This window comes from Microcaecilia unicolor, chromosome 2, assembly GCF_901765095.1.
Source record: "Microcaecilia unicolor chromosome 2, aMicUni1.1, whole genome shotgun sequence".
In the NCBI taxonomy this organism is placed as follows: Eukaryota; Metazoa; Chordata; class Amphibia; order Gymnophiona; family Siphonopidae; genus Microcaecilia; species Microcaecilia unicolor.
In genome coordinates this window covers 421,109,109-421,122,630 of record NC_044032.1, presented here as the reverse complement: position 1 = coordinate 421,122,630, position 13,522 = coordinate 421,109,109, and the positions used below count along the sequence as shown (strand labels likewise).

The window sequence follows — 13,522 nt, the reverse complement described above, 5'->3', positions numbered from 1 at the left end:
TGTGATTGTATCGTAAACTTCAAAGCGGGGTGACATCCATTAATCCAGGTAACAAATGCTTGTAGATCAGCTGTTGACCCTTCCCATAAAAAGAAAATATCACCTATAAAACGAGTCCAGCATTCAATAGAAGAAAGGTACAGAAATCAATATACAATGTTCTCTTCAAAACCCACCACAGACAGATTGGTGATGGAGGGGGCTCTTGTTGCCCCCATCGCTACTCCTGAAAGTTGTTGGAAAATTCTATTCTCCTATTAAAAGAAATGGTTGGTCGTGGCTATCTCTGTATCTTTAGCATACTATTTTGAGAAGCAGATGTTCGCAGGAGAGAGTCATGCATATCTTTTTATAACTTGGAGCCGACACTTTGCTTTGATTTATTTTTAGTTTTAATAGTGTGAATATCTAATCTGTCTATATTGACATGCTTGCAAATTTGGTCCCATACCCAATTTGTGTGCACAATTTAATTTTTTATTTATTTATTTGTACCCCGCACTTTTTCCCACTCATGGCAGGCTCAATGCGGCAGGCAATGGAGGGTTAAGTGACTTGCCCAAAGTCACAAGGAGCTGCCTGGGCCGGGAATTGAACTCAGTTCCTCAGTTCCCCAGGACCAAAGTCCACCACCCTAACCACTAGGCCACTCCTCCATTAGCACCAATAATTGAGATCTTAACAAGCAATTATTGGTGGTAATTAGATTTAATTTACATTTATGTGCATATATTTAAGCACAGGATCTGTGCATATACAGGTCCAAGAAGGGGGCATGACCATGGGAGGGTCATGTGCAGATTGGGGGTATTCCTTTGATTTATGCTGTTATAGAATAAAGGGGATCCAAGCCTAATTTACACATGGGGATTTACACCAAGGCTTCAGTGGTGTAAATGGTCACACCTAAGTGTAAAAGAAAACCACCTATGTGGAGAAACTGGGTCTGCTACAAACAAAATAAGTCAGTGAGAAGGGAGTAGCATGGTCATCAAGACTCTTCCAATGAACAAGGGAGACAATATGAAAAATGATAATACATTTTATTCTGTATTATGGCTTGACTTGACTTGGCACCATGTTTCGGCAAAAGTACCTGCCTCAGGAGTCTAAAAATCACAATAAAAACTGATAAATACATACATATAAAATTACATTTGCATAAAGTATATGTACATAGTAAATTAAAAAAGTACAACACCTAAGTGTAGTCACAGTTCCCAGTGCTAAGTGCTGTTCTATAGATGATGCCTAACTTTAAGCACACATCAAGAGAAGAGAATGGATTATTTTCTTAATGGTAAAGAAATATCTACCAAAAGAAAATTAAACATAACCTTGCTATCAATTGAACTTAAATCTTTCAAGTTCCCTAAATCTAAGCTTTCTCACATTCCCATACAAATTTCTCCAGTTGTGTAGGATTATAGAAAATATGTTTCTTATCCCTGAGATGCACCAAGCACCTACATGAGAAATGCAAAAAACTAAAGAAAAAGCCCCCTAAAGCTGTTACTCCAATCGTCAATGACAAAAATTGTTCCCTATGTTCCTGAGTGACCTTAGTCACATCTGGAAAAATTCGGGTAGGCTGCTCACAAAACACCTGCTTTTTCACTCTACAGTAAGATAACACCATCAATTTCTCTCTTTCAGATGCAAAAATCACCAAAAGGGTGGCTCTAGAGGCAACTTTAATTTGAGTATCTTCTAAGGAAGTGGCTAATTCTCCTGGTCCCAAGCCAGGCACTACATTCTATATAATAATTCTCACCTCCAATGTTCTAATGTGCCTGGGACCGTGGCTCCCTCGGAGGTGGTCTGCTAGGCAGTTTAGAATGCACTGACGTCAGTGATGTCACTGACAGCTGATTCCAAGGCAAGGGGAGGAGTAGGGAAACACGTGGAGCGTGTTTCCCTACTCCTCCCCCTGCCTGGGAAACAGCTGTCAGTGCCCCCCCTCGGCGCAACACCCAAGCCCCTGCCTTGCAAAACCGCGCTCTCAGTGCCCCCCCCCCCTCGGTGCAACACCCAAGCCCCTCTGCCCTGGCGCAGCACCCAAACCCCTACCCCCCCCTCGATGCATCACCCAAGACCCTCTCCTCGGCGCATCACCAAAGCCCCTACCCCCTCCTTGGGCACATCAACTCCCTCGCCACCCACAGCCGCCAATACTAACGCTGTCCGGCCGCTGCTGCTTCTCTTGTGGAGCAGCAGCGGCCGGTACAAAAAGAAAAAAGCCAAAAAAAGATTTTTAACCTGAAACGCGGCTCCATAGACAGCCATCTGGCATTGGCTGTCGTCACTGCAGCCGCTCCTCCTCTCCCCTCCATGTCACTGCCCATGTAGGAAGACCCCGGAGGAGCACAGCGACGTCATCGGGGAGAGGAGAAGCGGCTGCAGAGATGACAGCCAATGCTAGATGGCTGTCTATGGAGCCGTGTTTCAGGTTTAAAATCTTTTTTTGGCTTTTTTCTTTTTGTACTGGCTGCTGCTGCTCAACAGGAGATGCAGCAGCAGCCAGTCAGCGTTAGTATTGGCGGCTGCAGGTGGCAAGGGGGTTGATGTGCCCGGGGTGGGGGGGGGGGGGGGTAGGGGCTTGGGTGATGCGCTGGGGTGGTTGGGGTTTGGGTGATGCGCCGAGGGAGGAGGGGAGGGTCGCTGCACATGGGTGGCTGCAGGGGGAGAGGAGGGTCACTGGACATGGATGGCTGCAGAGGGGGCAGGGAAGAGGGAGGTGGGGAGGGGGTCCTGAGACCAGATGGGTGGCTGCAGGGGAGGGCAGGGGAGACAGAAGGGATGCTGCAGGGGGGCAGGGGAAGAGGAGGGTCGCTAGACATGGGTGGCTGCAGGGGGGGGCAGGGGAGAGAGGTGGGTCGCTGGACATGGGTGGCTACAGGGGGGCAAGATAAAGGAGAGGAGGGTTGTTGGACATGGGTGGCTGCAGGGGGACAGGGGAGAGGAGGGTCGCTGGACATGGGTAGCTGCAGGGGGAGAGGAGGGTTGCTGGGCATGGGTGGCTGCGGGGGGGCAGGGGGAGAGGAGAGTCGCTGGACATGGGTAGCTGCAGGGGGAGCAGGGGAGAGAGGAGGGCCGCTGCACATACGTGGCTGCAGGGGCAGAGGAGGGTTGGTGGGGAAGGGGTCCTGAGACCAGATGGGTGGCTGCAGGGGGGGCAGGGGAGACAGGAAGGACGCTGCAGGGGGGGGATTACCTTGCTAGCGCCCGTTTCATTGCCTACCGAAACGGGCCTTTTATACTAGTATAAGAATATTTCACAGGAATAATAGAGTGAACATTCTCCAGCATTAAAATTTATCTGAAATATTTCTCCAGCAATTACTCACCTGATATTAGAGGAGAATTAGAAAAATTTTTAAAATGCAAGCTGTTAGCACGCAGTTGATTTTCAAGTGACTATCTTATCATGCACTTTCAGGCTATCCTTTACTGCTGAAACCTGAACAGCTTGTAAAGTATTCACCTGACTTTGAGGTACATTTAAACAAGTATCCAAATGACTGATCTTATATTGCATTTCAGAAAGAGAAGCAACAACATTTGAAAAACAAAACCCATAACTGAGCAATCTTTCCCTTCAACATCTCCTCTGTTCTGGTGACCACTCGCCAAATGTCTACTAAGGAACTCATTCCTTCCTTGACCATCGGTGACAGCAAGTCCAGTACCGGTTCAAAAATCACCGACTCCAATTAATTCAATTGGGAATCAGAGGGAGCTAGAGGGTGGGATTCCTCCATTTCATCTTTCTGCTGTAACCCTTCAGGTTCAGCTGTCTGTTATCTGCGAGTTGTTCAGGGGGAACATGAGTCTCTGGGCTTAAAGAGACACCATCAGATGAAACAAAAGAAGTACTCACAATTGGTGCTGTTGCAGTCAGATGTTTATACATAGATCCCTTAATCTTAGGGGTAGATGTAACCTGCTTCTTCGGAGATCCTTTACGTTTCCCCATCGCTCAACACTTCAAAAGTTCCCCAAAGCTTCTAAGGGGCTTTGAAAGGGTGTGCCCCTTTGGTCATGTCCCAATGGCTACATGCCTTGGCATGCTGGCCTGATGTTCCGGGGCTGAGAGATGGAGCTTAGGGTACACCAGTCAGCCAGACTGGGAGTGGCTCTCCCTGTCATCCCCTCCTTGCACAAACACCTCACAGCTCCTGTTGATCCAATCTCTCCCCTTGGTAAGGAATTTACACATACATGAAGTAGCTGAAATGTAGATCCTTAATATCCTTACACTGCAACTGTACAGAGAAGGGTAACAGGCTGGGCTCATTTCAACTGTTAAACCAGATCTCTTGGTCTCTCACTCTGTAAATCTCAAACAAAGTCTTCAGAGTTAAGAAGTTTCTCCTTTAACCTACCAACCTGTCTCCTTATACCTAGCAGAAGGAACCTATGGAGGGGCATAATTGAACGAAAACGCCTATCTCCATGGGCGTTTATCTCCGAGAACGGGTCCGTGAAGGGGCGGACCGAACCATATTTTCGAAAAAAATAGACGCCCATGTTTTATTCAACAATGTGTGAGCTGGGCGTTTTTGTTTTTCAGCGATAATGGAAAATGAAAGCGCCCAGCTCAAAAACGAATAAATCCAAGACATTTATTCGTGGGAGGGGCCAGGATTCGTAGTGCACTGGTCCCCCTCACATGCCAGGACATCAACCGGGCACCCTAGGGGGCACTTTTACAAAACCAACAAAACAGGTAAAAGAGCTCCCAGGTGCATAGCACCCTTCCCTTGTGTGTTGAGCCCCCCAAATCCCCCTCAAAACCCACTGCCCACAAGTCTACACCATTACTATAGCCCTAAGGGGTGAAGGGGGGCACCTACATGTGGGTACAGTGGGTTTGGGGGGGTTGGACGACTAATAAGCATTAAGCAGCACAATTGTAACAGGTAGGGGGGATGGGCCTGGGTCCACCTGCCTGAAGTCCACTGCACCCCTAACAACTCCTCCAGTGACCTGCATACTGCTGCCAGGGAGCTGGGTATGCCATTTGAGGGTGAAAATAAATATTTGTGAAACATCATTTTTTTGTGGTGGGAGGGGGTTAGTCAGGGGAGGTCATCCCCGATTCCCTCCAGTGGTCATCTGGTCATTTAGGGCACTTTTTGGGGCCTTATTCGTGAAAAAACAGGGTCCAGGAAAAGTGTCCTAAATTCTAGCTAAAAACGCATACTTTTTTCCCATTATCAGTGAAATGCGCCCATCTTTGTTCGGCAGATAACCACGCCCCAGTTCCGCCTTCGCCACACCTCTGACACGCCCCCATCAACTTTGTCCGCATCCACGACGGAGTGCAGTTGAAAACGTCCAAAAATCGGCTTTCGATTATACCGCTTTATTCGGTTTTGTGAGATAAACGTCCATCTCCCGATTTAGGTCGGAACTTGGGCGTTTTTCTCGTTCGATTATAAGCAGGATAGTCTACCAATATTGTACCGCAGTGGTGGAAGCATTACAATATACCGATAAGGAAATACTTATTTGATGTTGGGCAGCTCTGAGAATGGTTGCAACCAAACCTGGTTTAAATAGAATAAACTAAGAATTTTACTAAGGTGCGCTGAAAAATGGCCTGCAGTAGTGTAGACACATGTTTTGGGCGCACATAGAATCATTTCTCAGCGCACCTGCAAAAAAATGCCTTTTTTATTTTTGCCAAAAATGGACGTGTGGCAAAATGAAAATTGCCGCGCGTCCATTTTGGGTCTAATACCTTACTGTCAGCCATTGACCTAATGGTAAAACTCTCACGTGGTAACCAGGCGGTAATGACCTACGCACGTCAAATGCCACTTGGCGCGCGCCCAATAAGCGCGTCAGAAAATAAAAATTATTTTTTCAATGCGCATATCGCACGTGTGCCAAAAATGAAATTACTGCAAGAGCCACGTGGTAGCTGGACGGTAACTCCATTTTGGCGCATGTTGGGCATTTGTAAACGCTTATGAGGCTTAGTAAAAGGGCCTCTAAAACCAGACCAGTAAAGATTTGTTCAGTTTTTAAAGTAAGTATAATGTTAAGTAAACTCAGCACTGTAGCCCAATTTTTAATGTTTGCTTTTCTCTCATTCCTATAAGGTTATCAAATGCAAAGCTGCTATCATCTGGGAAACAGGGAAACCCTTTTCCATTGAGGAAGTGGAAGTCCCAGCACCAAGAGCACATGAAATCCGCGTCAAGGTACAAATGTATAGAAATGCATCTCTCTCTGATTTTCCTTTCTAGCCCAGACCTGAAATTATTATGTTTTATACAGTCAACAGTAAAAAGTGGCACACCACTTCACCAGTGATCATAAAAATCCTCCATTCACTTTGTAGACATGGAGGTGAACCACAGACTTACACTGATTAGAGAATGACACGGGGACAGAGCCCCCAGGGACGGGGTGGGGACAGATCCCACGGAGACGGGGCGGGGATGGGGACAGAGCCCATGGGGATGTCCCCATGTCATTTTCTACTTTGAAGCCTGTCAGTGAACTGAACTGTTATTTATGTTAGAGTGATGCAGACAACAATATTTTGATTTTTTTGAAAAACAAACAAACATGCTGGTCACAACTAGCAAAATTTGCATGGGGGATGCTGTACATCCTGCTACCAGCACATCATCTTCTAAGAACTTCTACTACTACTACTAATCACTTCTAAAGAGCTACAAGGCATATGCAGAGTTGTACACCATACAAAAAAAAGACAGTCCCTGCTCAAAGACCTCACAATCTAAATACAGGCACACAGACAGAACAACTAAGAGGTAAGGGAATTAAAGAGGTGGGAATACAAGGCACAGGGCAAGTGAGTAGTGGTTGGGAGTCAAAAGCAAGTGAGAAGTGGTCAGGAGTCAAAAGCAGCGTTAAAGAGGTAGGCTTTTAGATTGGATTTGAAGACAGCTAAGGACGGGGCTAGACGTACAGGCTCGGGAAGTCTATTCCAGGCGTGAGATGCAGCGAGATAAAAGGAACGGAGTCTGGAATTATCAGTAGAGGAGAAGGAGACTGAATGCTGAGATTGTTGATGACTTCTTATAATAGGACTAGCATTTAACATATACATTTAACAGCACTGCAGAGCAACCATCTAACAGAAAAATGATAAATGTCAGTTCAGTACAATACATTGATGCTCTGAGTTTCTGCATTGCAATGTCTGTCTTGCAGTTGCTGCCAGCTACCATTTATGTATCATCCCTCCTCATAAATTAATATGTATATTCAACCTTTTCACTGTCCTAACTTAAACCATTAAGATGTATGGATAGTGGCTGATTATCATTGACTATCAATAGAGTTAGGTTGATTGTCCTCCATCCACCTCAGCAATATCTGGATAGTGGTGAGATGGTCTATATGAATCTTCTGTGAAACTGTCCATACAGTGTTGTTCAAAATTTATGGATAAGGCCTGAATAGGCCTCTTATCCATATAGCAGCTGCTGCTATCCACATAAGTGCTTTTGAACATCCAGCAAAATTCCCAGTTATCTACAAATTAATTCCAGCTTTATAAATATTCGTTGCTAATAGAATTGAGAGGGCATTTCCCTTCATTCACTTTCAGACATCTTGGATGCTTATCTAAGAAAATTTCCAAAAGATATCCAAAAGCTAATTTCAGATCAGGGGGATTAGCTTCATCCCAAAACTCACTTCCTAGATTAACTTCATGAAAGGAATAAACTTCTATCTCCTTTGAATATCTTTTTGCCCAGCCAAGCCAGCTGTTTTGCCTCTTCATAAACACCCTCAAATAGTACTCTATATTCACAAAAACACAGAATGGTCAGCTACTATTCACCAACTGCAGATTCAGTGCTTAGGACTTGAATCAACACCCTCATTTCAAAACAACTGCCAGTGATAAATGAAAAAGTCTTCAGAATACTGAAAGTTATTGCTTAGCACAATATACAAATGAAAACATTCTTCTTGTTACACCAGCAGGGGGTGGAAGTGAGGCGAAATCTAAATGACCAAGGCAAATAAGTAATGAGCATCCAAGAGTTTGCCAAAAAAAAACTGATACATAGACCCTACACGGTCCGTGTTTCGGCTCAAAACCTTCATCAGGGGTCATAGCAGTACAAGTGTAGTAAGCTTCACAGAGATTTTAACTAAGAAAAAGCACTAAAAGCACCGGAACAAATGTGTGCTATAAAGCAAGGCAATCAGACGTCTGTTTTTTCGCAGAGGGATTTGATTGCCTTGCTTTATAGCACACGTTTGTTCTGGTGCTTTTAGGGCTTTTCCACAGTTAATATCTCTGTGAAGCTTACTACATTTGTACTGCTACGACCCCTGACGAAGGTTTCGAGCCGAAACACAAACCGTCTAGGGTCCTTGTATCAGCTTTTTGGCAAATAAACTCTTGGGACACTCTTACTACTTATTTGCCTTGGTCATTTGGATTTCTCCTCACTTGACCGTTTTGTGGATGCTGTGAGGACCTCCCTCTATTTTTGCTTCAATATTCTTGTTTTAATTTTTCAATGCAGATTGTAGCCACTGGGATTTGTCGCTCAGATGAACATGTGATCCATGGCCTCCTCAGTGGTTCTGAATTCCCCATCATACTGGGGCATGAAGCAGCTGGAATTGTTGAGAGTGTTGGAGAAGGAGTGACCGGTGTAAAACCAGGCATGAAATATTACAGTACACACTGTTTACTAAGGCAGCAGTAGCTTTCTAAATGTATTCTACATCACTTTGCTTCACCTCTGCCCTTATCAATGGGAGCTATACCTCCTATTCTTTCTGTGAATATGTATGTATGTTACTTCTGAGTCTACTCCATTCTCTCTTTGAGTCTCATATCATGACTTTAACTTGAACTTTATTGCAGTTTTTCAGTCTACAAACATGCATGTTTTTTTGCTGTAAAAGGTTTGCTTTAGGTATGTGAGTAAAGCTCTTTAAATAAATCAACTCTATCCATCTGAATGTCAATGTCAAAACACACTTATATACCACCTCCCTCTCCAAATGGGTCCAGTGTGGTTTACATAATCAGAAGAATAAAAACAATCTAAAATACAATACATGAATACTAAAAATCAATTACATCTCACCATAGTCAAATTTAAAACAAGGAAATAAGTTGTCTCAATTTTCTTAAGAAAAGAAGAATAATTATCATCATCTGTTCTAATATTAGTGGAGAGTGCATTCCAAAAAGGGATCATAAAATTAGAAAAGACTGTCTTTGCTATCCTGAGAAATCGAACTCCCTTCAAAGTTACTGGACACAAAACCAGCAGGCTATCCAGCTTATAATCGAAAGAGAAAAATGCCTATATTTTGCCCAAATAGTATAATCGAAAGCCGATTTTGGGCGTTTCCAACTGCACTCCATTGCAGAAACGAATAAAGTTGACGGGGGCGTGTTGGAGGCATGGTGGTGGCGGGACTGGGGCGTGGTTATCAGCCGAGGAGAGATGGGCGTCTTTAGCTGATAATCGGAAAAAAAAAAGGCGTTTTTACCACGATTTTGGGTCTCTTTTTTGGACCCTTTTTTTTCATGAACAAGTCCCAAAAAAGTGCCCCAACTGCCCAGATGACCACTGGAGGGAATCGGGGATGACCTCCCCGGACTCCCCCAGTGGTTACTAACCCCCTCCCACCAAAAAAACCCCACTTTAAAAACTTTTTTTCCAGCCTGTATGCCAGCCTCAAATGCCGTACCCACCTCCATGACAGCAGAATGTGTTCGATCCTGTCACAGCCTTTCCCTGGGTCAGATATGGCTCTCGGGTGCAGTAAAGGGTCACATCAGCATTGCATTGTGTTGGGTGTAGGGTATTGGGCTCGGTGATTTCATTAGCTTGTGTTACAGTCTCACGATATTGGTAGTTGGTAGGCTCTTCTCCCATGGTGCTTTTCCCCCTGCCTACTGGGTCAGAGTGTGTCCAGTTTTGTTTCCGGTAGTCCATGAGGTAGTGGCCATTTTTGTAAGCCAGTTTTAAATCCCTTTCATTTGTTAGCCACGTTACAGAACTTAGTTCTTACCTTGAATGTGGCTGAAAGAGGGCATTGTACAGCATTCTGCCAGCTCTGACCTACTGCTAATCTCAGTACCAGGGAGACTCGTTGCCAGTGGGGCACAACCTCTGATCTGCAGTTAACTGTGAGTAAACGTGCTTATGCCAATAAAGAACGTTTTTGGAGAGATTAGTCTTCAGGTGTCAACTGGTGTGCCAGCAACAAGTCCTAGGGGCCTGCGTGTATGCAGGTCCCTTGAGCACTTTTAGTGGGTACCACAGTACGCTTCAGCCAGGTGGCCTCAGGCCCATCCCCCCCCACCTGTAACACTTGTGCTGGTAAATGGGAGGCCTCCAAAACCTACTGTACCCACATGTAGGTGCCCCCTTCACCCCTAAGAGCTATGGTAGTGTTGTACATTTGTGGGTAGTGGGTTTTGGGGGAGGGGGGTTGGGAGCTCAGCACCCATAGTAAGGGAGCTCAGCACCCATAGTAAGGGAGCTATGCATGTGGGAGCTTTTTCTGAAGTCCACCACACTGACCTAGGGTACCCAGTTAGTGTCCTGGCATATCAGGGGGGCCAGTGTACTACGAATCGTGGCCCCTTCCACGACCAAATGGCTCGGATTAGGACGTTTTTGAACTGGGCGTTTTTAGTTTCCATTATCGCTAAAAACAAACAAACGCCCAGCTCAAAAACGTCCATTTTTTCGAAAATACGGTTCGGCCCGCCCCTTCACGGTCCCGTTCTCAGAGATAAACGCCCATGCAGATAGGCGTTTGCGTTCGATTATGCCCCTCCATCTGTTTCACCATCGTGTCATCAGGTGAACTTAGTCTTAGGACTACTCACAGTGTTTTCTTCCACTGTGATTAACTAGATACAAAGGTAGATATTATATCATTAGTGGCCGTAATCCTATAACCTGTATGATTGTACTTGAAAACCGTTAGCTCATAAGCTTTTAAATCATCTAATCATTGGCATGTCTTGTAACAATTTAGAGGCTTACCTAATGAGTATGCCGTCCTGCTCTTCCAAGGCTGACTGAAAAAACACCTGCGAGCGAGTTAAATCTGTTATGGAAAGTGACGTATGGATTTCATCATGCGTGTAACCATTCGATTTCACAGTTTAGGCCACTAGGGGCAACCGTATCCCAATGAAATATGAATCTTTGTTCTCTACATTTCAACATTCTGGCTGCATCTCCTCCATGAGGAGTGATTATTTGTTTCAACACAAGGTATTTTAAATCTGAGATGGTATGTTGTTGAGTGGTCCAGTGCTCTACTAGTGGGGCTTCTCTCTTTAGAAGACGCAGATTGCTGACATGCTCCGCTATACACTGCTTGATCTTCCAAGTGATAAATCCAATGTACCATGTAGTGCAGGGACATGTGATTCCGTATACCACTTGTCACAAGTAGTAACTGTGGTAAAGTGAAAAGGTCTACCAGTCTTCGGATGGATTACCTGGAGGGGCATAATCGAACAGAAACGCCTATCTCCATGGGCGTTTATCTCCGAGAACGGGTCCGTGAAGGGGCGGACCGAATCGTATTTTCGAAAAAACATGGACGTTTATCTTTTTTTGAGCTGGGCGTTTTTGTTTTTCAGCGATAATGGAAACCGAAAACGCCCAGCTCAAAAACGAATAACTCCAAGACATTTATTCGTGGGAGGGGCCAGGATTCGTACTGCACCGGTCCACCTCACATGCCAGGACACCAACCGGGCACCCTAGGGGGCACTTTTACAAAAAAAAAAAAAAAGGTAAAACAGCTCCCAGGTGCATAGCACCCTTCCCTTGGGTGTTGAGCCCCCAAAATCCCCCTCAAAACCCACTGCCCACAAGTCTACACCATTACTATAGCCCTAAGGGGTGAAGGGGGGCACCTACACGTGGGTACAGTGGGTTTGGGGGGCGGTTTGGAGGGCTCCCATTTACCAGCACAAGTGTAACAGGTGGGGGGGGGGGATGAGCCTGGGTCCACCTGCCTGAAGTCCACTGCTCCAGTGACCTGCATACTGCTGCCAGGGAGGTGGGTATGACATTTGAGGGTGAAAATAAAAAGTTGTGAAATGGCATATTTTGTGGTGGGAGGGGGTTCGTGACCACTGGGGGAGTCAGGGGAGGTCATCCCCGATTCCCTCCAGTGGTCATCTGGTCATTTAGTGCACTTTTTGGGGCCTTATTCGTGGAAAAACAGGGTCCAGGAAAAGTGCCCTAAATTCTCGCTAAAAACGCATATTTTTTTTCCATTATCGGCGAAAGGCACCCATCTCTGATCGGCAGATAACCACGCCCCAGTTCCGCCTTCACCATGCCTTCGACACGCCCCCATCAACGTTGTCCACATCCGCGACGGAGTGCAGTTGAAAATGTCCAAATTCGGCTTTTGATTATACCGCGTTATTCGTTTTTGTGAGATAAACGTCCATCTCCCGATTTAGGTCGGAACTTGGGCGTTTTTCTCGTTCGATTATAAGCAGGCTGGTCAGTTTGCCATACATATTTACAGTAGACACATCTCATGCACGGCTTATGGCCCCCTCTAGCTTCTCTTCCCACCTTATATTCTAAATGGGACCTTGATCTTAATAGTTCACCCATGTTTCTTGCTCTGGTGTTTGTGAATAGTGGGAAATAATTAAACTGTAATAAAGAGAGTATAGGCCAATGTTGTTTTATAATCCCACTAGCCGTTAAGCCCGTAAAAACGGGCGAGATTTCCAGCTACCCTCCTCGCCGCCACTCCCTTCCCCCTCCGTGCCGGGCCCCCTGCACAGACCTGACAGCGCCTCTCACCTCCGTGTGAAAGCGCTGCAGGCAGCAGCAGATCGCTGTGCTGCTGCCTGCAGCGCTTCCACATGGAGGTGAGAGGCGCTGTCAGGTCAGTTCAGGGGGCCCGATGCGGAGGAGGGCGGGAGCGGCGGCGGGGATGGGGGGGAGGGTGGAGGTTGGTGCGCGCGATGTTCGTTTCTAGGCGGCAGCGTCCGACAGTGACTCTGACTCCGTTTCCCTCTCTGTTCCGCTCTCTGACGTCATCACATCTTGACGCGAGGGCAGGACAGAGAGGGAAGTCTCTACTGCGCATTAGATTGTAAGCTCTTTGAGCAGGGACTGTCTTTCTTCTATGTTTGTGCAGCGCTGCGTACGCCTTGTAGCGCTATAGAAATGCTAAATAGTAGTAGTAGTAGTAGTACTACTGCGCATTTGCAGTTGAGTCGGTCACTTGCCGTTTATATGTTTGATGGACTGAAGCTGTTCTTATTGAGTGGAGTAAAATGCACGGGAACCTTTCTTGTTTGCCACCAGAATGTTTTTCACGTGGGTTGAGTAGCCATTGTTGGTGAGTATTCGATGCTCGTTTCCAAGAGGTCTTCAATAATTTGGGTGGGTAACCACGTTCCCTAAACCTATTGTCCATTTGTTTGGCTTCCAATTTGAAATTATCTGTTGAACCACACAGTTTCCTAATAGCCAAAATTAACAACAGAATTAGT

At 45.8% G+C, this 13,522-nt stretch overlaps 1 protein-coding gene across 2 annotated transcripts in view; it reads left to right on the top strand.

Annotated features, from left to right (window-relative positions):
- The window catches only part of LOC115461133 (alcohol dehydrogenase 1-like), a 55,057-nt gene that overhangs the window by 14,061 nt on the left and 27,474 nt on the right, over nt 1-13,522 (top strand). For both annotated transcript variants that reach the window (XM_030190728.1, XM_030190729.1), the window contains exons 2-3: nt 6,111-6,212; nt 8,529-8,670. In XM_030190728.1, the coding sequence (XP_030046588.1) occupies nt 6,111-6,212; nt 8,529-8,670 (244 nt within the window). The remainder of the gene's footprint in view (nt 1-6,110; nt 6,213-8,528; nt 8,671-13,522) is intronic.